At 41.6% G+C, this 23442-nt stretch overlaps 1 protein-coding gene across 2 annotated transcripts; it reads left to right on the top strand.

Annotated features, from left to right (window-relative positions):
• Nucleotides 1-692: 692 nt before the first annotated feature.
• Nucleotides 693-12647, top strand: LOC116352765 (uncharacterized). 2 transcript variants are annotated; one of them, XM_031813286.1, is made up of 6 exons: nucleotides 693-1208; nucleotides 3836-4159; nucleotides 4281-4325; nucleotides 4710-4838; nucleotides 7109-7158; nucleotides 8848-12647. In XM_031813286.1, the coding sequence occupies exons 1-6, from the start codon at nucleotides 1127-1129 to the stop codon at nucleotides 9241-9243; spliced, it is 1026 nt and encodes a 341-aa protein (XP_031669146.1). In that variant the 5' UTR covers nucleotides 693-1126; the 3' UTR covers nucleotides 9244-12647. The 2 variants fall into 2 exon arrangements, with proteins under 2 accessions (XP_031669146.1, XP_031669147.1); XM_031813287.1 differs by lacking the exon at nucleotides 4281-4325 and having other exon boundaries at nucleotides 1016-1208; nucleotides 8848-9761.
• Nucleotides 12648-23442: the final 10795 nt, after the last annotated feature.

Genomic DNA, 23442 nt, shown 5'->3' with positions numbered 1-23442 from the left:
GCACAACAGAGACTTTTCAACCCACACGGACACCTTGGTAAAGAAGGCACGACAGAGACTCTTCAACCCACATGGACACCCTGGTGATGAAGGCACAAGAGAGACTTTTCAACCCACACAGACACCTTGGTAAAGAAGGCACAACAGTGACTCTTCAACCCACACGGACACCCTGGTGATGAAAGTATGACAGTGACTCTTCAACCCACACTGACACCGTGGTGAAATCACAACATCGACTCTTCAAACCACACTGACAGGAGGCTGAAGAAATCCTGCCTGTTCCCGAGGGCCCTTACAGTGTTCTACAGGAGCACCATCGAGAGCATACTGTCGGCTAGATCACAGCCTGCAAGGCTCTACAGAAGGTGGTACGCTCAGCCGAACGCACCATTGGGTGTACGCTGCCTGCCCTCCAGGACACCTACAACACCAGGTGTCGTATGTGATAAGAAGACCTTAGCCACCCGAGCCACGTCCTGTTCTCCCTGCTTCCATCACTCAGACGTGGGCAGTATAGGTACAGGTAGCTAGTCAGCTACCTGCTACCCCTGTGTCCCCCCCCTTCGGACGTTTACCCTGCCCCCACCCCCCAATGGACATTTATAATTGTTACAGTTGTAAATATGTATATATTATTATTATTATTATTATTGTTTCATCCACTTCTCTTTGACCAGCACTGTTGGAGCTCAGAGCTGAAGAATGTCACTGTACCCTGCTATTACATCTGCAACCTTGTGCATGTGACTAATAAACCTAATCTCATCTATAGTGTTCACCACAGCCAACTTTATGTAGATGAGAGAGGATGAAGCACATGGGGAGGGAGAGAAAGAGTGAAAGAGAGAGTAGGTGAAGGAAGTAAAACGGAAGAAATGTTACCACAAACACTTGAGCAGTGACGGAGACACTCTGATGCTGGGCTGTGTTAAGACTGATGTGATAGACATTTAAAATTGAGGAAGAGAGAGTTAGAGAGAGAGAGAGAGAGAACAGACAGTGTATTTCACTCACTCTTACAAACACACAGAGAGATGATCATCTACCAATGCTGTGGCTGTCTTCCTAAACCACCTCTGGTGTAACCTGTTGATTGTAGAAGGCCGGTGGGCTACAAGTCACCATGGGGCCCCGTGACTGCTTGTCCTGGACCAGCCTACCTCTCAGCATCCTGGCTGTGCTTCTCTTCCACCGGGATGCCAATGGTAAGTTAGACCCAGGGGGAAAAAAACTTTTTGTATGTGATTAAACTACAGTGTATTGTGGTTGGTTCAGTTTCAACACACAGTAAGAGAAGTGTTGCTGGTAAATAAAAGAACAACTCTCTTTGAGTGAATTTTTTTGTAAATATCTGAAATGTCATCCTCACATTCAAGACTTCCAGTTTTTGTCATCCTGGCAAAAAAACACTTTAAAAAAAAATGTGTGTGTGAGAGCTCGATGACAGAAAAAAATATATCCGGTCGTAGAAAAAGAGAAAGGGACTTAAAATAATAGATTAGCGGGGTAGGAAAATTAGTTCAAAGTCATCTTAATTTCCTCCCGATCTTCCTCCCTAAAGATGAATAATTTATGTTGTTCATGTAATTCTCCCTGTTTTCCAGTTGTTGTTGTTGAAACAAATCGCTCTTCTGGCTTCCATTTTGTTTCAGCTGAATAGCAAATACTCCACATTTCACAATGGCATTTTGAATCCATCAACAACATCAATATTTTATAATTACACAGAAATATTATTTCTTACTGATACCCAGCTGGAATAGTTTTTTTGGGCACATCTCAGTTATACCAATACTAGTGTCATGTATTTTAATGTATATGATTTCAACAACAACAATCATGAGTTAATTTATATTATACTTTTTTTGTGATTTAGCAGACGCTCTTATCCAGAGCTACTAACAGGAGCAATTAGGGATAGGTGCCTTGCTCAAGGACACATCAACAAATTATTTTACCTAGTCAGCTCAGCCTTTTGGTTACTGGCCCAACGCTCTTAGCCGCTAGACTGTAATATTCATATGTGTAAACATACTGAATTATAATTGGATGCATTTTACCGCTGTATCATACTGTGCTATGATTGGTTAAGACCACCCAGTTGGTTAGGTGATGGTCAGTTGATCCTGGTTGGCGATACGTGAACATGCCAGTTGTAGCTAGCTAATAAAGAGCTACGTTAAGAAATATCCTGTAGTACTGCATTTTATTATTTTGTACAAAGTGTGCAAAACAAGACATAGACTACCTGCTGTCCACTGTTATATTAACTTATTATAACTTAATAATTATGAAAATACAGGCCCTATTTTTCCTCAGTAGCTTATTATTAACCACACTGAGTCATACTATATCTGTCTCTCTGTGTGAACATACCTGTGGTCTCTTTTAAAGCTGTGATATGTCACTTTTTGGGCGACCCAACAAAATTCACATAGAAATGTGAGTTATAGATCTGTCACTCTCATTGAAAGCAAGTCTAATAAGCGATAGATTTGTTCTCTGTGTGGTATTTCTATGCTCCCCATTTTTAAGTTGAGTTTTTTGATTCTTGTACTTTCGGTTTTGTACGCCAGTTTCAAACAGCTGAAAATACAATCTTTTTGGTTGTGGAAAATATATTTCATAGCGGTTTAGATGGTACGATAATTCTCTCCACTATACGTCACATTAACTGAAATTAGACAAACTATTCGATTTTTAGCAACCAGGAAATGGTGGAACGATTTCTGCATAGTGGATCTTTATTATAGCCCTACTGTGGTTTTCCTGTGTGGTTGGAAGGTATAATCGAGTTGTGTGCCATTGTGTGGTAGGCCTACAGTAAAGTTGTATATGATGCTATCGTGTTGTCACCTCTACTGTCCTCTCATTGATACTGGGAAGTCTGACACTCCTTGCCACTAATTGACATTCAGAATGTCATTGATGGTCAGTTATACTGAGTTAAATTGAGACCATTTTGGATATACTCAGGTCCTTAGTGACGATTATGAAGTCTGAAAGTCTTTAAGTTCCCCCATGGTATGATGAGGTGGTCCTATTTAGTCTGAGACAGGATGCAGCACTGAATAAGTGCAGGTGGAGTTGATTCTCAGTTCCCTAGAACCTGTAGTCCCATTGTTTTATGCTAATTGAGTTCCAACTCTTCACGATGTGAAATGTGTTTTGTCCTTTTTTTTTTTATCTCTGTGTGTGTCTCTCCCTCCTATTAGTCATGAACATGTCACTGTCACTGATACCAAGGGGAAATTCTGATGAACGGGAAAATCTCCTTCACCTGTCTGCAATCTTTAATCACCTCTCATCTTAGTAAAAATCGTATTTACAACCAACTAGGATCCAGCTAAAGAAAGATTGAGGCCTGTCCCTGTAGCCATTGTTGCAATATTAGTATTTTGTGTGTGTGTGTGTATGTGTCACCCCCTGACCTTAGAGAGCTGTTTTATTTCTCTATTTGGTTAGGTCAGGGTGTGATGTGGGCATTCTATGTTTTGTTTTCTATGTTTCTTTATTTCTATGTTTTGGCCGGGTTCTCAAACAGGGACAGCTGTCTATCGTTCTCTCTGATTGGGAATCATACTTAGGTAGACCTTTTTCCCTCCTTCAGTGTTGGTAGTTAACTTTCTTTGTGGCACTTAGCCCTTTAAGCTTCACGGTTGTTTCTTGGTTTGTTGGAGACACTTTAAAAATAAAATATACGCTCACCACGCTGTAGTTTGGTCTACTTCCAACGACACCTGTGACAGTATGATTTGATATAGAGGTGATGGGTGATCTTATGGGGACCTATTGGTCAGGCAGTGACTTACTTCAGTTTAATTCTTTGCAGGTCAAGGTTCTGATTGTTTCCCAGAGATTAGAGTGACACGGAACACAGTATGGAGAGCTTCAACTGGGAAACAACTGAAGATGAACTGTTCTGTTTTCTGTTCCAACTCACCACCACCACCATCACTATGGTGTAAGGTTGATGAATCAAACAACTGCAATACTGTCAACACAACAACTCTCATTCAAAAACAGTTGACAAATTTGACAAACACTACATGGATCTCATTTCTGACTTTCAAAAACATATCCAGAGGTGATGCTGGTCTATACAGGTGTAAATTACACACGGCTGTGGGTCATTCTATCAATGTTATCGTCTCAGGTGAGCAATCTATTAATACATTTTCTCAGTTTGAAATGTTTAACCAGTCAAACATTTAGTTATTTTTCCCATTCATAGAAGCAAACACCCTGTGATGGGTGTCAATTGTTATGTATTTCAGAGAGAATTGAAGACACCACAGATTTATATCAGAACAATGAAACAAGTAAGAGGAGATTTTGACTTCATAGCTTAGCATGCATTGCACACTGAACAGACAGGTGCTGCAGTATGAATGTACATCAAGGCACACCACAACACAATGCTATGTCACACCTAGCTCTGAAACACTGTGGTAACCAATAACACCCAAACAGCCAGTTAAAACTAGTAACCTAGTATCCATGTTGAGTCAAACCTCTTCAGGAGCATCATTTTGATTTAAAATATGTGTGTCTGCATGTGTGTAATTAGGCAGAATTATTTAGCTGTTAAACTAATTTCCTGTATTTGTATATTTTTTGGCCTATAGCTTTTATAAATTCAAATGTGGGGTGGGGGGACATTTCCTCCTTGTTCATAGTGGAAATCAGGCCTCTTTTTCTTATAGACAGTACAGTGAGTCAGAGTGACAGCTTCCTGGAGTGGGTGTGGCCTTATGTTTACTCCTCGGCTGGGATTATGGTGTTTGTCATCGTGGTGATAACCATATCCATGCTCTCAATGCATGGTTGTAAAGGTAAGATGCTCACGATTTCCTTAGTATATTAATACAGACTAATGATCATCCAAATCCAGATGCTCTGAAAGAGCTGTAAAACCTGGACCCATACTAATCAGCTGGGCTAGACAATCTAGACCCTCTCTTTCTAAAATTACCCGCTGCCATTGTTGCAACCCCAATTACCAGTCTGTTCAACCTCTCTTTCGTATCGTCTGAGATCCCTAAAGATTGGAAAGCTGCCATGGTCATCCCCCTCTTCAAAGGGGGTGACACTCTAGACACAAACTGTTATAGACCTATATCCATCCTGCCCTGCTTTTCTAAAGTCTTCGAAAGCCAAGCTAATTAACAGATCACTGACCATTACGAATTCCACCATACCTTCTCCGCTGTGCAATCCGGTTTCCGAGCTGGTCACGGGTGCACCTCAGCCACGCTCAAGGTACTAAACGATATCATAACTGCCATCGATAAAAGACAGTACTGTGCAGCCGTCTTCATCGTCCTGGCCAAGGCTTTCGACTCTGTCAATCACCATATTCTTATCGGCAGACTCAACAGCCTTGGTTTCTCAAATGACTGCTTCGCCTGGTTCACCAACTACTTCGCAGATAGAGTTCAGTGTGCCAAGTCAGAGGGCCTGTTTTCCAGATCTCTGGCAGTCTCTATGGGGGTACCACAGGGTTCAATTCTCGGGCTGACTCTCTTCTCTGTATATATCAACAATGTCACTCTTGCTTCTGGTGATTCCCTGATTCACCTCTACGCAGACGACACCATTCTGTATACATCTGGCCCTTCTTTGGACACTGTGTTAGCTAACCTCCAAACGAGCTTCAACTGCTCTTAACTACTCTGGACTACTCTGGACGGTTCTGACTTGTGTATGTGGACAACTACAAATACCTAGGTGTCTGACTAGACGGTAAAGTCTCCTTCCAGACTCATATTAAACATCTCCAATCCAAAATCAAATCTAGAATCGGCTTCCTATTTCGCAACAAACATTCCCTCGTAAAACTGACTATCCTACCGAACCTCGACTTCGGGGATGTCATTTACAAAATAGCTTCCAATACTCTACTCAGCAAACTGGAGGCAGTCTATCACAGTGCCATCCGTTTTGCTACCAAAGCCCCTTATACCACCCACCACTGCGACCTGTATGCTGTAGTCGGCTGGCCCTCGCTACATATTCATCGCCAGACCCACTGGCTCCAGGTCATCTACAAGTCTATGCTAGGTAAAGCTCCGCCTTAGCTCAGCTCACTGGTCATGATAACAACACCCACCCGTAGCACGTGCTCCAGTAGGTATATCTCACTGGTCATCCCCAAAGCCAACACCTCCTTTGGCCGCCTTTCCTTCCAGTTCTCTGCTGCCAGTGACTGGAACGAATTGCAAAAATCGCTGAAGCTGGAGACTTGTATTTCCCTCACTAACTTTAAACATCAGCTATCTGAGCAGCTAACCGATCGCTGCAGCTGTACATAGCCCATCTGTAAATAGCCCACCCAATCTACCTACCTCATCCCGATATAATTTTTATTTATTTTTCTGCTCTTTTGCACACCAGTATTTCTACTTGCACATCATCTGCTCATCTATCACTCCAGTGTTAATTTGCTAAATTGTAATTATGTCGCTACTATGGCCTATTTATTGCCTTATCACCTCACGCCATTTGCACACACTGTATATAGACTTTCTTTTTTTTCTATTGTGTTATTGACTGTATGTTTGTTTACTCCATGTGTAACTCTGTGTTGTTTCTGTCACACTGCTTTGCTTTATCTTGGCCAGGTCGCAGTTGTAAATGAGAACTTGTTCTCAACTAGCCTACCTGGTTAAATAAAGGTGAAAAAAAAAGAATAATAAAAAATTGTGACCATAACACATTAATACAGACTAATGATGGCTGACCATAGCACATTAATACAGACTAATGATGACCATAGAACATTAATACAGACTAATGATGGCCATAGCACATTAATACAGCCTAATGATGACCATAGTACATTAATACAGACTAATGATGACCATAGTACATTAATACAGACTGATGATGACCATAGTACATTAATACAGACTAATGATGACCATAGTACATTAATACAGACTGATGATGGCCATAGCACATTAATACAGCCTAATGATGACCATAGTACATTAATACAGACTGATGATGACCATAGCACATTAATAGAATCTAATGATGGCCATAGCACATTAATACATTACTTTTCATTTTAATGTTTTGTTCATGATTCCCTTAATTGCAGGTGCCTGTCCGGCCAGGAAGTCAAGGAATGAGGACCAAACAGAGAACCAGGTCAAACCGATATACACTACACATCTAACTTTCATTTAGTCCTGTATTAGTACTATTAGTACAGATTCTGGATGGTCTTTAATGTGTTTACAGTATGTAACATGGTGGAGTCTTTTGGTGCACTCCTTGTCTGTCAGTCCCAGGTGTTGTGTCTCTGACTGATTAAATTATATGACAGGCTATTTTATCAAATCGATTACCTAACGTTTGATTACATTGATTGAATTAAGCCATGCAATAATTAACTCGTTAATAACCTGGGGCACCACGGAAGAGTGTTTATAGAGTTGCTCTTTTCCGAATAAACTCTTAAAGATCTTCAGATCTTTTATAATCAATAGCAGTCAATTATTAATCATCACCTTATTTAGTCTCATCTGAATGTCGTAAAATTCTTGGTTATCTGCACGAACCCTAGCTTAATTATTTTCTAAATACCTAAATACTCACACAGAATTACATATACACAGGATAGATCATACGTTGATTACTAATCATGTCATAAAAGCAAAAGTCCCTAGCGGATGAAACCGATATGACGGCTGGTTACCCAAAGAAAGGGGGTTGAGTTTGAATGAGAGCGGGATAACTGAGGGACAAAGGGGATTGGGTCTCTATCGGACCTTGAGAAGCTATGCTACCGTAAATATAGAATCTTATGCATTCTAATAATCATCCATCCGGAAATTGAAAATGCAAGATATATATTTACACTGAACCATTCGATAGATGGTTTGAAGATGGAAGACTGGTTTGCCCAGCAGATATCGCCATTGTCCTTTGAAGAATCTTTCTGGTCGTAGTGTTGTAGAGCGGATACGTTGAAGTAGCCTGTCGTTCTCAGGAGATCGTCTGTCCTTTCCTAGGCCACGTACGTTTACAGCTGCAGCTGATAAGTTGACGTACAGAATTTCTCACTTATTCTATAGTGAATAGGAGTTCAAAGTTCATACCAAGTTGCCATAATCAGCTCGTGCTGTATTCTGGCTGGTCTAGTCGAAATTCCTCCTTCCAGCGTGGTGATCGTCACCTCCACATGATCTTGCCTCATGTAAATTTCGTTATGTAGAGTGAATATTCAGCCATTCGCAACCACAGCGCACACTGGGGTTTGCTTAGTCTGACATGAATTAGGTCACGGGGGCTTTATACTGGTGTGTTTCATCCCGCTCCAACCAATGACTGTTCACTTGGGCGTGGCCACTGAGTGAGAATAAAATGACTTGAAAACAATTCTCTCATTTAGAAGGCTAAAATTACATTTAATATTCTCTCACACAGTTCCATATTTAAACATTTAAATTGCACAACAATTCCATGTGAATCTAATGTCTAGACTAGAATGTGTAGACTTTCAAGATACAATTTATGTTGTCCTGTCATCAGTAATAATGTCCCAGACAACAACTGATCTGACATCATGGTCTTTAAGTACTTTCAACTGGTTGGATTACAGAAATATTGTTAAATTCCCCAACCTTTTGATGTTACCATACTCTCTCTACGTTAACAAAGGGCTTTCCAAGAGTCCATTCTGTAGAGGGGAGAGAAAAGGGGGGAAAGGTATTTATGGGGGGGTCATAAACCTCACCCAACAGGGCAACGTCATGACACAGGTGTAGCCCACTATAATCAAGGGTGGGGGTTGCAAATACACAGAGTATTAAAGTAGCTTACTTGTTGTTGCAGTATATGGCTATACCAATGACCCAGCAAGCATTCCCACGACCCAACCCACAATCCCACCACAGAGGAAGCATCCGATCCCACCAATCCCAGGACCGGCTCCAAGCCCGGCCCCAAGCCCAGGCACAAGCCCAGCCCACCCCACCGCCGGACTGTATCTATGACAACGCACCTGCCAGGGGCCCACGTCGCACTCATCCGGCACCCGGCCAAGCTGCAGCCAATCAGGTAGCTGTCCCGGTGGACACGGACAATACCTATAGCAACGGGAAGGAGAAAGAGGAAGAGAGTGATATCATGTACGCAGCGCTAAACCATCAGGTAAAGCCTCGAGCCGCTGCGCGCCCTGCACAGCCTCAGGTAGAGGGCTCAGAGTACGCAGCCATACGAGTGTCCTGAGCCCTGGAACCAGGAAGTAAAACTCCTCTTCCCAGAGGGTCACAGTCCTACTGGTCTTTGTTTCTCCCTGATTACGAGAAGGGGGTCACTGCGTCCCAAAATGGCGACCGGAGTATGGGCGAATGGGTGTGTCAAAAGGGAAGTAGTGGGTATGTGAAAAGGAATGGGTGTGTCAAAGGGGAAGTAGTAGGTGTGTGGAAAGGAATGGGTGTGTCAAAAGGGAAGTAGTAGGTGTGTGGAAAGGAATGGGTGTGTCAAAAGGGAAGTAGTAGGTGTGTGGAAAGGAATGGGTGTGTCAAAAGGGAAGTAGTAGGTGTGTGGAAAGGAATGGGTGTGTCAAAAGGGAAGTAGTAGGTGTGTGGAAAGGAATGGGTGTGTCAAAAGGGAAGTAGTAGGTGTGTGGAAAGGAATGGGTGTGTCAAAAGGGAAGTAGTAGGTGTGTGGAAAGGAATGGGTGTGTCAAAAGGGAAGTAGTAGGTGTGTGGAAAGGAATGGGTGTGTCAAAAGGGAAGTAGTAGGTGTGTGGAAAGGAATGGGTGTGTCAAAAGGGAAGTAGTAGGTGTGTGGAAAGGAATGGGTGTGTCAAAAGGGAAGTAGTAGGTGTGTGGAAAGAAATGGGTGTGTCAAATCGTCTGCTATAGGTTAGACGGTTTTGATTGAGCTGGATTTTTTTCTCTTCTGTTTCTTGCCACTCAACCAGACTGTGACACACAACTAGGTGCTATCATCAACCAAAAAGGGTTATTTGTCTGTCCTCATAAGAGAACCCTTTGAAGAACCCCCTTTGGTTCCAGGTAGAACCCTTCTGGGTTCCATGAAGAACCCTTTCCACAGAGGGGTCTGCATGGAATCCAAAAGAGCTCTACCTAGAACCAAAAAGGGTACTCCTATGGGGACAGCCGTAAAACCCTTTTGGAACCCTTTCTTTCTATGAGTGTACCTCACATTGAGCTACCATACTGCGAGAGATGGGACATCTATTTTTAAGCCAGAGGATGAGTCTGAGTGTTAGAATTACATGAATAATTGTACATTTTCCGGTTTAAAACTGAAGATTGTTTATTGGGGCGGCAGCTAGCCTTGCGTTGGGTCAGTATCTGAAAGGTTGCTAGATCAAATCCCAGAGCTGACAAGGTCAAAATCTGTTGTTCTGCCCCTGAACAAGGCAGTTAACCCACTGTTCCTAGGCCATCATTGTAAATAAGAATGCGTTCTTAACTGACTTGCCTAGTGCCCTAAATATTAAATAAAACAGTATTGATGATGGGTGTACTGTTGCTTTATGGGTTGTACGCATGTTCCTACTGTGACTGTCACCCTGATATATTACTGTGACTGTCACCCTGATATATTCCTGTGACTGCCACCCTGATATATTACTGTGACTGTCACCCTGATATATTACTGTGACTGTCACCCTGATATATTACTGTGACTGCCACCCTGATATATTACTGTGACTGTCACCATGATATATTACTGTGACTGTCACCCTGATATATTACTGTGACTGTCACTCTGATATATTACTGTGACTGCCACCCTGATATATTACTGTGACTGTCACCCTCATATTACTGTGACTGTCACTCTGATATATTACTGTGACTGTCACACTGATATATTACTGTGACTGCCACCCTGATATATTACTGTGACTACCACCCTGATATATTACTGTGACTGTCACTCTGATATATTACTGTGACTGTCACTCTGATATATTACTGTGACTGTCACACTGATATATTACTGTGACTGTCAACCTGATATATTACTGTGACTGTCACTCTGATTTATTACTGTGACTGTCACCCTAATATATTACTGTGACTGTGACTGTCACACTGATTTATTACTGTGACTGCCACCCTGATATATTACTGTGACTACCACCCTGATATATTACTGTGACTGTCACTGATATATTACTGTGACTGTCACTCTGATATATTACTGTGACTGTCACCCTCATATTACTGTGACTGTCACTCTGATATATTACTGTGACTGCCACCCTGATATATTACTGTGACTGTCACCCTCATATTGACTAGGTAGCTACTTCCCACACCGTTGCTGGACAGTAGTGCCTGTCATACGAGAGCGAACGGTACTGGGTCCTGTGTTCTTGTTTTTCATGCGTGCCCTCTCCATTGAGTAGTAGACTGTATGTACTGTATGTATCAAGATGGTTATCAATATTAGTTACTTCTTGTGTCTTTTAAATAAAATAATTTGAGAGAAAACATTGCCACGTTAGCTGCCGCCTGCAACATGACCACGATACCAGTGGCAATCGGTGCCATTTAAGATTCTTATTATTTTAACCTTTATTTAACCTGGCAAGTCAGTTAAGAACAAATTCTTATTTACAATGATGGCCTGCACCGGCCAAAACCGGACGACGCTGGGCCTATTGTGCACCTCCCTATGGGACTCCCAATCACCTCCAGTTGTGATACAGCCTGGAATTGAACCAGGGTGTCTGTGGTGACGCCTCAAGCATGGAGATGCAGCGCCTTAGACCGCTGCGCCACTCGGGAGCCCCGATGAGGGATGAGCATGGCCTTATTTCTGTTACAGCTTATTGGATGACTGTCATTCATATTCCATTCACCCAGTTCAATGTAACATCGATAGGTTTAGGCTACTACATGATAGTCAAATCTTCCCTATACTCATCATGAGGTTTCCTCAACCTAGACTATGAATGAAAGCTACACCATGGTGCTGTTTAGGCTACTGTAGACCAACACTGCAAAACAGTGTGTTTTAATCAATTATTTGGTGACTTGAATACATTTAGTCTAGTTTTATCTAAAAAGGCTTACTTCTTAATATTTTGCTATTAAAATGTTTATGAAATTCACTGAGGAAGATGTTCCTCCCCTTCCTCCTCTGAGGAGCCTCCACTGCATGATACCCAGTAGGAAGGACTTCGGCAGGCATGTCGATACAACCCCGGTGCACTGGTCCGGCTTATCGACTCTTCTTGTAGCCCAATCAGCCACGTAAAACGGTATTCAGTAGCAACAAATCTGCCCAATTAGCTAATAATCCATACACCCACTCTCTCATACTTTGGTCGCCATATTGGGCTGCAGATACCCCTTCGTGGTATTACAGAAATAGATCAGCTGGCTGCATCGAACTTTGAACTTCCACCAATGATAATGTCAGTTTTAACTATGGCCTTTTGGGTACAACTTTCTTACAGAGGTTGATTTTTGAGGCCTACATGAAATATTCCACTGCACTGTAATTAGGTGGAAATCAGTTGACTGTGAATGTAACTGTGATTGATTGTTTTGTTTAATGCAGTTTTCTGTGATTTGCGTGTTTCCTATTTAAACAAATAATCAGATTTGATTTACTATAATATAATTTTCACTGCAATATTACTCTTCTCCATTCCTTACTGTAATCAACCAGTTTCAGTGAAATCACTGTGTGTTGACAATCCCCTGGCCTTGGGTTTAGTTGAGGTGTTACTGTCGTTGTGCAGGGTGTTTTGCAGTTTACCTCTTGTGCTGGGATGTGATTAGGAGGTTTCCTGTGCTACACAAACCAAAACCCCCACATGCTGCAGCACACGGTTACATATCCTGTGATGCAGTGAGAAGCTTTCTGTGTGTGTGTGTGTGTGTGTGTGTGTTCATGCCTGATCTACTGTTCCTGTATGTGTGTGTGCATGTGTTATCCCAGCTAGCACATAATGTTCTGAGAACCATATATTTCTTAGACCTTGGTGAGAGTATGTTTGTCCTATGATTATTTTGCACACAGCCTTCCCACAATGTTCTGGGAATGGTGCAGGATACCCAGCTAGCACATAATGTTCTAAGAACCATTCTTCAGCATGTTTTCTGCAGGTTTTCTCATGTTTCTATTTAAAAGAGAAATCCACCCAAAACCATTACTATAATTTACAATGTTGCATAACACTAATATGTGAGAACAATATTGTGAAAACATTTTTTATTTTGTCATTGTAATAAGGTTGGTAGCAACGTGAAAATCATTGTGGAAATCTGTTGCAGCTCAAGACGACTAAAAAACCCACAATGCAATGCTCTCTCTATGGGCTTGCTGGCCAGTAGCTAGCTAGCAAACGTAGCTACACACAATACTACCAAAGTCAATATCAGCATGTGAAGAAGGTAGTTAGCTTTATAATTGCCTAAACAAAATGCAATATCAATTTAGGAGTCTACAATCTCACCATGTTTAACCTGCAGATTGATATGCCTCACAGAGTGGAGTCAAAACGACACCATGCAATGCACCCTGGACTGAAGAGGCAGACAAATAGGAGAAATGTGTTAGACCCTCTGTTAAATTACACATTTCTCAAGGCAGGAATATCGCGAAAATATGATCAATGGCTCATTGGAGAGAAGACATCGGCCAGTATTAGAATCTGACATGTATGACAGATGTTTTAACGATCTAAAAGTCATATTCCTATTAACTTCCAGAGACCCTTTAACACAATGCTACATCATACTGGCCGAAGTTCTGCCTGCTTGAACCGCAATAACTCAGATACACATGAAATGACCCAGGGAATCGATAGAGCATCACTCAGAGATACACAAAAACAACATTCAAAATGGGTGAATCTTTACTTTAAAGTCATGTTCTCAGAACATGAAGAAAACGTTCCATAAAAAGCACAAGCAAACATTAGTTACATTCTAAGAATGTTATTTAAAAACATACATTCCATTCTCAACATCAACAAACCTCTCTCTGTACTCTATCTTGTTAAGTGTGTTCAGGTGTGTTGACCGTGATGGGTGCTTGTTTCCTTTGAAATGGGGTTTGTTTGAATAGACCAAAATGAACGGTTTTGTGAACGCTAGCTCCATCTTGGTGGCGCAGTGGACTAATTCCAAAACATTCAGGGAACCATAGTAAACGTTCTCAGAACCTCCCTGCAAGCTAAAAATGGACATTCCCAGAAAGTTTTCTGTTTTACTGGTCAGGAAATGTATGGCTTCCTTCACAGAAGAAATGGGAAACCAAAAACGTACGTTGCCCCGACTTCCAAGTAACCACATTTAGAGGATGTGAGGGTTTATATGCTTACATGAGTGTGTGCTTTACTATATGTGATTGTGATCTCCTAACCATCACAAAGATGCAGGGCCTTGAACAGGAAACACAGGGCTGACCACAGTGTCGTGAAGAACACCCGACATGGTGGGATTGAGTCTGTGATGTTTTACAGTACAGCTCAGGTGTCAAACTCATTCCACGGAGGGCCGAGTGTCTGCGGGTTTTGGTTCCTCCATTCTACTTCACTGTAAAAATAGAAAGCCTCATAACACTGTGCATGATTGTGTAACAGAACCATGGAAAATAGTGCAGCTAAACTGAGCTCTGGTGTTTGGAAGGTGTTTGAATGTAAACCCAATGAAAGTGTTTTAATACGCAGAGTGTGTTTTAAAACAGAAATGAAGTACTTTGAAAGACCCAAAGTGGTTCATCAACATGACTTGGTGTTTTTAAGAGGGATTGTTGTAAAAACACTTTTTGTGGTTTCAGTGCATGTAAAAGGCAGCATCAAAACACAAAAACGGTGTTTCTCATGCAATTAATAGTTTAGAAATGCAAATGGTTTATAATCCTAAATATTGATTGATGATAAGGACCTATGGATAATATTTGTTAATAATATTGATACCTTTATTTTTTCCAATGCTTTATTTAGACAGATTAGAATCCGGAGGTGCAGTCAGATGGTACATTCTGTTGGAACTTTACCCACTCACCCACACAGCCACACACCCACTCACCCACTCACCCACACACCCACTCACCCACACAGCCACTCACCCACTCACCCACACAGCCACTCACCCACACAGCCACTCACCCACTCACCCACACAGCCACTCACCCACACAGCCACACACCCACTCACCCACACACCCACTCACCCACACAGCCACTCACCCACTCACCCACACACCCACTCACCCACACAGCCACTCACCCACTCACCCACACACCCACTCACCCACACACCCACTCACCCACACACCCACTCACCCACACAGCCACTCACCCACTCACCAACACACCCACTCACCCACTCACCCACACAGCCACTCACCCACTCACCCACACAGCCACTCACCCACACAGCCACACACCCACTCACCCACACAGCCACTCACCCACACAGCCACACAGCCACTCACCCACTCACCCACACACCCACTCACCCACTCACCCACACAGCCACACACCCACTGACCCACACAGCCACTCACCCACACAGCCACTCACCCACACAGCCACTCACCCACTCACCCACACAGCCACTCACCCACTCACCCACACAGCCACACAGCCACACTGTAAGAAATTATTCGGGGGGGAATTGACCCCCCCCAAAAAAATACAGTGCCTTGCGAAAGTATTCGGCCCCCTTGAACTTTGCGACCTTTTGCCACATTTCAGGCTTCAAACATAAAGATATAAAACTGTATTTTTTTGTGAAGAATCAACAACAAGTGGGACACAATCATGAAGTGGAACAACATTTATTGGATATTTCAAACTTTTTTAACAAATCAAAAACTGAAAAATTGGGTGTGCAAAATTATTCAGCCCCTTTACTTTCAGTGCAGCAAACTCTCTCCAGAAGTTCAGTGAGGATCTCTGAATGATCCAATGTTGACCTAAATGAATAATGATGATAAATACAATCCACCTGTGTGTAATCAAGTCTCCGTATAAATGCACCTGCACTGTGATAGTCTCAGAGGTCCGTTAAAAGCGCAGAGAGCATCATGAAGAACAAGGAACACACCAGGCAGGTCCGAGATACTGTTGTGAAGAAGTTTAAAGCCGGATTTGGATACAAAAAGATTTCCCAAGCTTTAAACATCCCAAGGAGCACTGTGCAAGCGATAATATTGAAATGGAAGGAGTATCAGACCACTGCAAATCTACCAAGACCTGGCCGTCCCTCTAAACTTTCAGCTCATACAAGGAGAAGACTGATCAGAGATGCAGCCAAGAGGCCCATGATCACTCTGGATGAACTGCAGAGATCTACAGCTGAGGTAGGAGACTCTGTCCATAGGACACAATCAGTCGTATATTGCACAAATCTGGCCTTTATGGAAGAGTGGCAAGAAGAAAGCCATTTCTTAAAGATATCCATAAAAAGTGTTGTTTAAAGTTTGCCACAAGCCACCTGGGAGACACACCAAACATGTGGAAGAAGGTGCTCTGGTCAGATGAAACCAAAATTGAACTTTTTTGGCAACAATGCAAAACGTTATGTTTGGCGTAAAAGCAACACAGCTCATCACCCTGAACACACCATCCCCACTGTCAAACATGGTGGTGGCAGCATCATGGTTTGGGCCTGCTTTTCTTCAGCAGGGACAGGGAAGATGGTTAAAATTGATGGGAAGATGGATGGAGCCAAATACAGGACCATTCTGGAAGAAAACCTGATGGAGTCTGCAAAAGACCTGAGACTAGGACAGAGATTTGTCTTCCAACAAGACAATGATCCAAAACATAAAGCAAAATCTACAATGGAATGGTTCAAAAATAAACATATCCAGGTGTTAGAATGGCCAAGTCAAAGTCCAGACCTGAATCCAATCGAGAATCTGTGGAAAGAACTGAAAACTGCTGTTCACAAATGCTCTCCATCCAACCTCACTGAGCTCGAGCTGTTTTGCAAGGAGGAATGGGAAAAAATGTCAGTCTCTCGATGTGCAAAACTGATATACCCCAAGCGACTTACAGCTGTAATCGCAGCAAAAGGTGGCGCTACAAAGTATTAACTTAAGGGGGCTGAATAATTTTGCACGCCCAATTTTTCAGTTTTTGATTTGTTAAAAAAGTTTGAAATATCCAATAAATGTCATTCCACTTCATGATTGTGTCCCACTTGTTGTTGATTCTTCACAAGAAAATACAGTTTTATATCTTTATGTTTGAAGCCTGAAATGTGGCAAAAGGTCGCAAAGTTCAAGGCACTGTACATATACTTCATAAAAATGTATGCAAGTTGTGCAGAGCCCGAAGAAAGGGGTTCAATTCTCCACTCCAACCCTTCAATCATCTGTTTCTCCCACCTATCTGTATCCTCTCTGTCATTTTCATAACTATTTACAATAAAAAGTGTAAATAGCTCAAAAATATATATTTTTAAATGTATGCAATCATATCATTGATTTGTTCATTTCATTTTAACAAATTAATGTAAGAATAAATCCAACCTAACATGTTGCTCAAAATGTCAGTATCTTTCATGACTAAAACCAAAGAGAGAAAATGAGTGATTGAACTCAGTAGAAGTCTGGTTTTAATCACGTTGCATTTTCTATCATGTTTCTTTTTTTTGACTTTATGATTTTTTCACACAATGATTTCTGCATGTTTGATGAAATCCCAGTATATTTCTATATTAGTATTGAGCTTGTGCCATGAAGTGTAATGGATCATGATATCTAAACCGTCAGGCAAATGGACGTTCACTGAAGACAGCACCCATTCCCACATATTATCAAATCAAATCAAATCAAATGTATTTATATAGCCCTTCGTACATCAGCTGATATCTCAAAGTGCTGTACAGAAACCCAGCCTAAAACCCCAAACATATTAATGGTGGAGATTATTAATGGTGGAGATGATTAATGGTGGAGATGATTAATGGTGGAGATTATTAATGGTGGAGATGATTAATGGTGGAGATTATTAATGGGGGAGATTATTAATGGGGGAGATTATTAATGGGGGAGATTATTAATGGGGGAGATTATTAATGGGGGAGATTATTAATGATGGAGATGATTAATGGTGGAGATTATTAATGGTGGAGATTATTAATGGTGGAGGCAAGTGTAGAATCCCACATTTTTGCAGTTCAACCTCCAGTTACTGCTGGTGATTTGGACACTGTGCTTGACAATGCCTGCCCAAAACGGTGTATAAAAGGCAAATGATCAAATACATAACAATGTTAAACATTAAGGCACTTCAGACAAAGGGATCTAATTCTGTACTAGACAGGATTCAAAACATCAGAATGGAGTTTAGAAGCTTTAAATAGAGGAAATGACACCAAAAGAGAAGGGATCTAATTCTGTACTAAACAGGACTCGAAACACCAACCTAGTGTTTTCAACCTTTTCTGTGAGGGCTCCCAGTCTCTGGCAAGGTGTTGCACAGCACTTGATTAAGTGGTGTTACAACACACCGTGTCATGTTTCAAAATATCTCAGGATGATGTGTTTCAACACTCCAGCAAAGTTAAGGTTTCGTCTCCTTCAAGTTGGTGGCAGCTCAGTTACCACAAGTTTTGGCATTACAACGTACTTCATTTTAACAGTGTTGATTGATAAATGAAGGTCACTAATTAGTAAGGAACTCCCCTCACCTGCTTGTCTATGACTTAATTGAAAGGAAAAACCCAAAACATGCAGACATGAGTTTGACACTCCTGCAGCACAGTATTGTAGATGAGGTGAACCCTAGGTGCACTGGTCATCTTACACCATGATTTTAAAAAACAGGAACCGTTTAGCTGACTGGCATGTTTAGGCCAGTAATGGGACTTTACCTCTCAATACCATCATGCACATTTACGTAGACACTCTTGTCCAGAACGGCTTACAGTTGTGAGTGCAAACATTTTAAAAACTTTTTTTGTGCCCCACTCTACCAACTGAGCTGCACGGAACACATACATGATAATGTTGTGAGGTCACCATAAAGACTGTATTGTGAACACAGTTAACCCCACAAGGCCTCATACTCTGACAAGACTTGTTTCATTTCTGTTCTTTTTTTCTCTTATAGTAACCTGACAATCTGCATTGTCTCCGGGTCTCTCTTGAAAAAATAGATGTCTTTTATATCAACGAGAGTAACCTGGTTAAATACATTTGAAATAAGTGTTAATCCTTCCATGGTGCTGCTTGTATAAGACACTGTTCTCTCACTGAATGTACTGGAACAGAACAGCAATGATGATTGGCATTGACTGGCTATTTAAAATGAGACTTTTTTATAAAATATGTGTTGTTGCTTCACATGTATTATTCAATAAATGTATATTTTCTGAACGGCGAATGATGAACTGTACATGAATTAGGATGAAGCTATGCATTATGTTTGGTTTAACTGCGTCTGAACTGCATATACAGTTAACCTGATTATTGAGCCTATATGTTTTTTCCCAACCAAAACATCAGTGACATTTAAGACACTCAGAGAGGGAAGCACCTGTTCCCCTACAAGACCATGCTCCCCCATGCTCAACGTTTCAACGTCCCACTGAATCCAGGAAATGAGCCATTTCAGTTCAAAACAGTGATCCAAAACTTAGACCACGTGGTACTTCTCTGGTCTCAACCACTTCAGTCCCGTGGTATGAGGTGGACGTAGGTTGTTCCCGCCACCTCTCTGTGGTCTGTGAGTGGAACTAACTGTTGAAGCCTGACTCTGTGATAGCACGCTCACCCCCCACACACAGACAGACACGTGGATGGGGTTTTAGGTTGGTTTCTGTAGAAGCATTTTGTGACATCTGCTGATATAAAAAGGGCTTTATAAATACATGTGATTGGTATGTGCAAATTTATTTATATAGCCCTTCGTACATCAGCTGATATCTCAAAGTGCTGTACAGAAACCAACCTAAAACCCCAAACAGCAAGCAGTGCAGGTGTAGAAGCACCCACCAAGTGCTACACCTACAACAACACCCAGACTTTTTTGGCTGACCCCTGACACTGAGGAGGGGAGAATGTGTAGAGCTACACCTACAGCAGACTGTGTGGCTGACCCCTGACACTGAGGAGGATGTGTAGACTTATACCGACAGTAAACTGTGTGGCTGACCCCTGACCTCTGACACTGAGGAGGATGTGTAGAAGAAGAGAAAAACAATACCTGAAAAGATTTTGAGCAGAAAACTTGCCATTAACATTTATTTTTCATCCCCCTCATCATAAGGCAATCAATAAAGTCTAGCTGGGGTGTGTGTGCGTGTTTGTGTGTGTGTGTTCGTAATATACAAGCACCATGACAGGGGTAGGGGTATCAGGGGGGACAACTTCCTCCTGTTATTCTCATGTCTGATGTCAGTGACATTCTCGGTCTGATGTCTCAATTCCCTGTTCTGCTCTCAGGAGGAAGTTGGATATTTCACATACTTCTACAGGTAAACGAGTATGTGTCTGAAGAATGTGCTTAACTGACATCAGAGGACCAAGATTAGAGATCTGAAAACGATATAAATACAGGTGGACCACCTTAAAGTTGCTTATATTAGAACCACCACTACAGAGTTAACCGCTGTAGGGGGTACTTAAAGGGTTAATTACCAGAAGCGGATCTAGAGTGCCCTCTAGTGGATATATAGTATATAGCGCACAATTAGCTAAACCTCCCACTGCTGTTATCTTGTTTCGGACTGATAATGTTACGAACGGGTTCAATCCAAATGTATTCATCTAGTTTCAACATGAGACCATGACCTGCTGCTCGGTCTCAGGTTAAGAGGCAGGGTATGACCACTAAAATATGTAGGTCCCACATAAAACCTGGTATAGCCTTTAAGGCATAATGAAGCCCTATAGATGCTTCATAAGTCCTCCATAAGTCAATGTGATGCTATATAAACGGGTAGAAAAAAGGTTATGCCACATTTGGTAAAGAACCAGACGTACAGTCAGACCTGTCACATGACCCTTTGTAGTGCTTATGAAGACTTTATGAATTTATGTCACGTTACGTCAACTCAAATGAAGAAAAAACACATTCAACATAATGATAAATGTCTTTGGTCTATGTCTTTGGTCTGACAGAGTTGGATATAATGATAAATGTCTTTGGTCTGATAGAGTTGGACATAATGATAAATGTCTTTGGTCTGACAGAGTTGGACATAATGATACATGTCTTTGGTCTGACAGAGTTGGACATAATGATAAATGTCTTTGGTCTAACAGAGTTGGACATAATGATAAATGTCTTTGGTCTGACGGAGTTGGACATAATGATAAATGTCTTTGGTCTAACAGAGTTGGACATAATGATAAATGTCTTTGGTCTGACAGAGTTGGACATAATGATAAATGTCTTTGGTCTAACAGAGTTGGACATAATGATACATGTCTTTGGTCTGACAGAGTTGGACATAATGATAAATGTCTTTGGTCTAACAGAGTTGGACATAATGATAAATGTCTTTGGTCTAACAGAGTTGGACATAATGATACATGTCTTTGTTCTCACAGAGTTGGACATAATGATACATGTCTTTGGTCTGACAGAGTTGTGGAGTCAGGGGGACAAAGAAAAATCAGTGATGCCAAGTTCCAGAGTCAAGAGGTTCATTCATAGGTAACAGAGGGTTTCCTCCAGATAAGCCTTTGATTGACACATTGATGATTTGCTTTTAGAACATTAATAATATTCAGAACATTGTCAATAATAAACGTTTGTTTGTACGGAACGGATTGTGTTCACTTTCCTGTCATTGTGAAGCGCTCCAGTTTCACCATGCAGTCAACAGAACTAACATACATACAGTGCCTTGCGAAAGTATTCGGCCCCCTTGAACTTTGCGACCTTTTGCCACATTTCAGGCTTCAAACATAAAGATATAAAACTGTATTTTTTTGTGAAGAATCAACAACAAGTGGGACACAATCATGAAGTGGAACGACATTTATTGGATATTTCAAACTTTTTTAACAAATCAAAAACTGAAAGATTGGGCGTGCAAAATTATTCAGCCCCTTTACTTTCAGTGCAGCAAACTCTCTCCAGAAGTTCAGTGAGGATCTCTGAATGATCCAATGTTGACCTAAATGACTAATGATGATAAATACAATCCACCTGTGTGTAATTAAGTCTCCGTATAAATGCACCTGCACTGTGATAGTCTCAGAGGTCCGTTAAAAGCGCAGAGAGCATCATGAAGAACAAGGAACACACCAGGCAGGTCCGAGATACTGTTGTGAAGAAGTTTAAAGATTTCCCAAGCTTTAAACATCCCAAGGAGCACTGTGCAAGCGATAATATTGAAATGGAAGGAGTATCAGACCACTGCAAATCTACCAAGACCTGGCCGTCCCTCTAAACTTCCAGCTCATACAAGGAGAAGACTGATCAGAGATGCAGCCAAGAGGCCCATGATCACTCTGGATGAACTACAGAGATCTACAGCTGAGGTGGGAGACTCTGTCCATAGGACAACAATCAGTCGTATATTGCACAAATCTGGCCTTTATGGAAGAGTGGCAAGAAGAAAGCCATTTCTTAAAGATATCCATAAAAAGTGTCGTTTAAAGTTTGCCACAAGCCACCTGGGAGACACACCAAACATGTGGAAGAAGGTGCTCTGGTCAGATGAAACCAAAATTGAACTTTTTTGGCAACAATGCAAAACGTTATGTTTGGCGTAAAAGCAACACAGCCCATCAACCTGAACACACCATCCCCACTGTCAAACATGGTGGTGGCAGCATCATGGTTTGGGCCTGCTTTTCTTCAGCAGGGACAGGGAAGATGGTTAAAATTGATGGGAAGATGGATGGAGCCAAATACAGGACCATTCTGGAAGAAAACCTGATGGAGTCTGCAAAAGACCTGAGACTGGGATGGAGATTTGTCTTCCAACAAGACAATGATCCAAAACATAAAGCAAAATCTACAATGGAATGGTTCAAAAATAAACATATCCAGGTGTTAGAATGGCCAAGTCAAAGTCCAGACCTGAATCCAATCGAGAATCTGTGGAAAGAACTGCAAACTGCTGTTCACAAATGCTCTCCATCCAACCTCACTGAGCTCGAGCTGTTTTGCAAGGAGGAATGGGAAAAAATGTCAGTCTCTCGATGTGCAAAACTGATAGAGACATACCCCAAGCGACTTACAGCTGTATTCGCAGCAAAAGGTGGCGCTACAAAGTATTAACTTAAGGGGGCTGAATAATTTTGCATGCCCAATTTTTCAGTTTTTGATTTGTTAAAAAAGTTTGAAATATCCAATAAATGTTGTTCCACTTCATGATTGTGTCCCACTTGTTGTTGATTCTTCACAAAAAAAATACAGTTTTATATCTTTATGTTTGAAGCCTGAAATGTGGCAAAAGGTCGCAAAGTTCAAGGGGGCCGAATACTTTCGCAAGGCACTGTATCTAGT

Source organism: Oncorhynchus kisutch, unplaced genomic scaffold (assembly GCF_002021735.2).
Source record: "Oncorhynchus kisutch isolate 150728-3 unplaced genomic scaffold, Okis_V2 Okis05a-Okis16b_hom, whole genome shotgun sequence".
NCBI lineage: Eukaryota > Metazoa > Chordata > Actinopteri > Salmoniformes > Salmonidae > Oncorhynchus > Oncorhynchus kisutch.
Note: the sequence above shows the minus strand (reverse complement) of the source record. Positions and strands in the feature narration are given on the sequence as shown.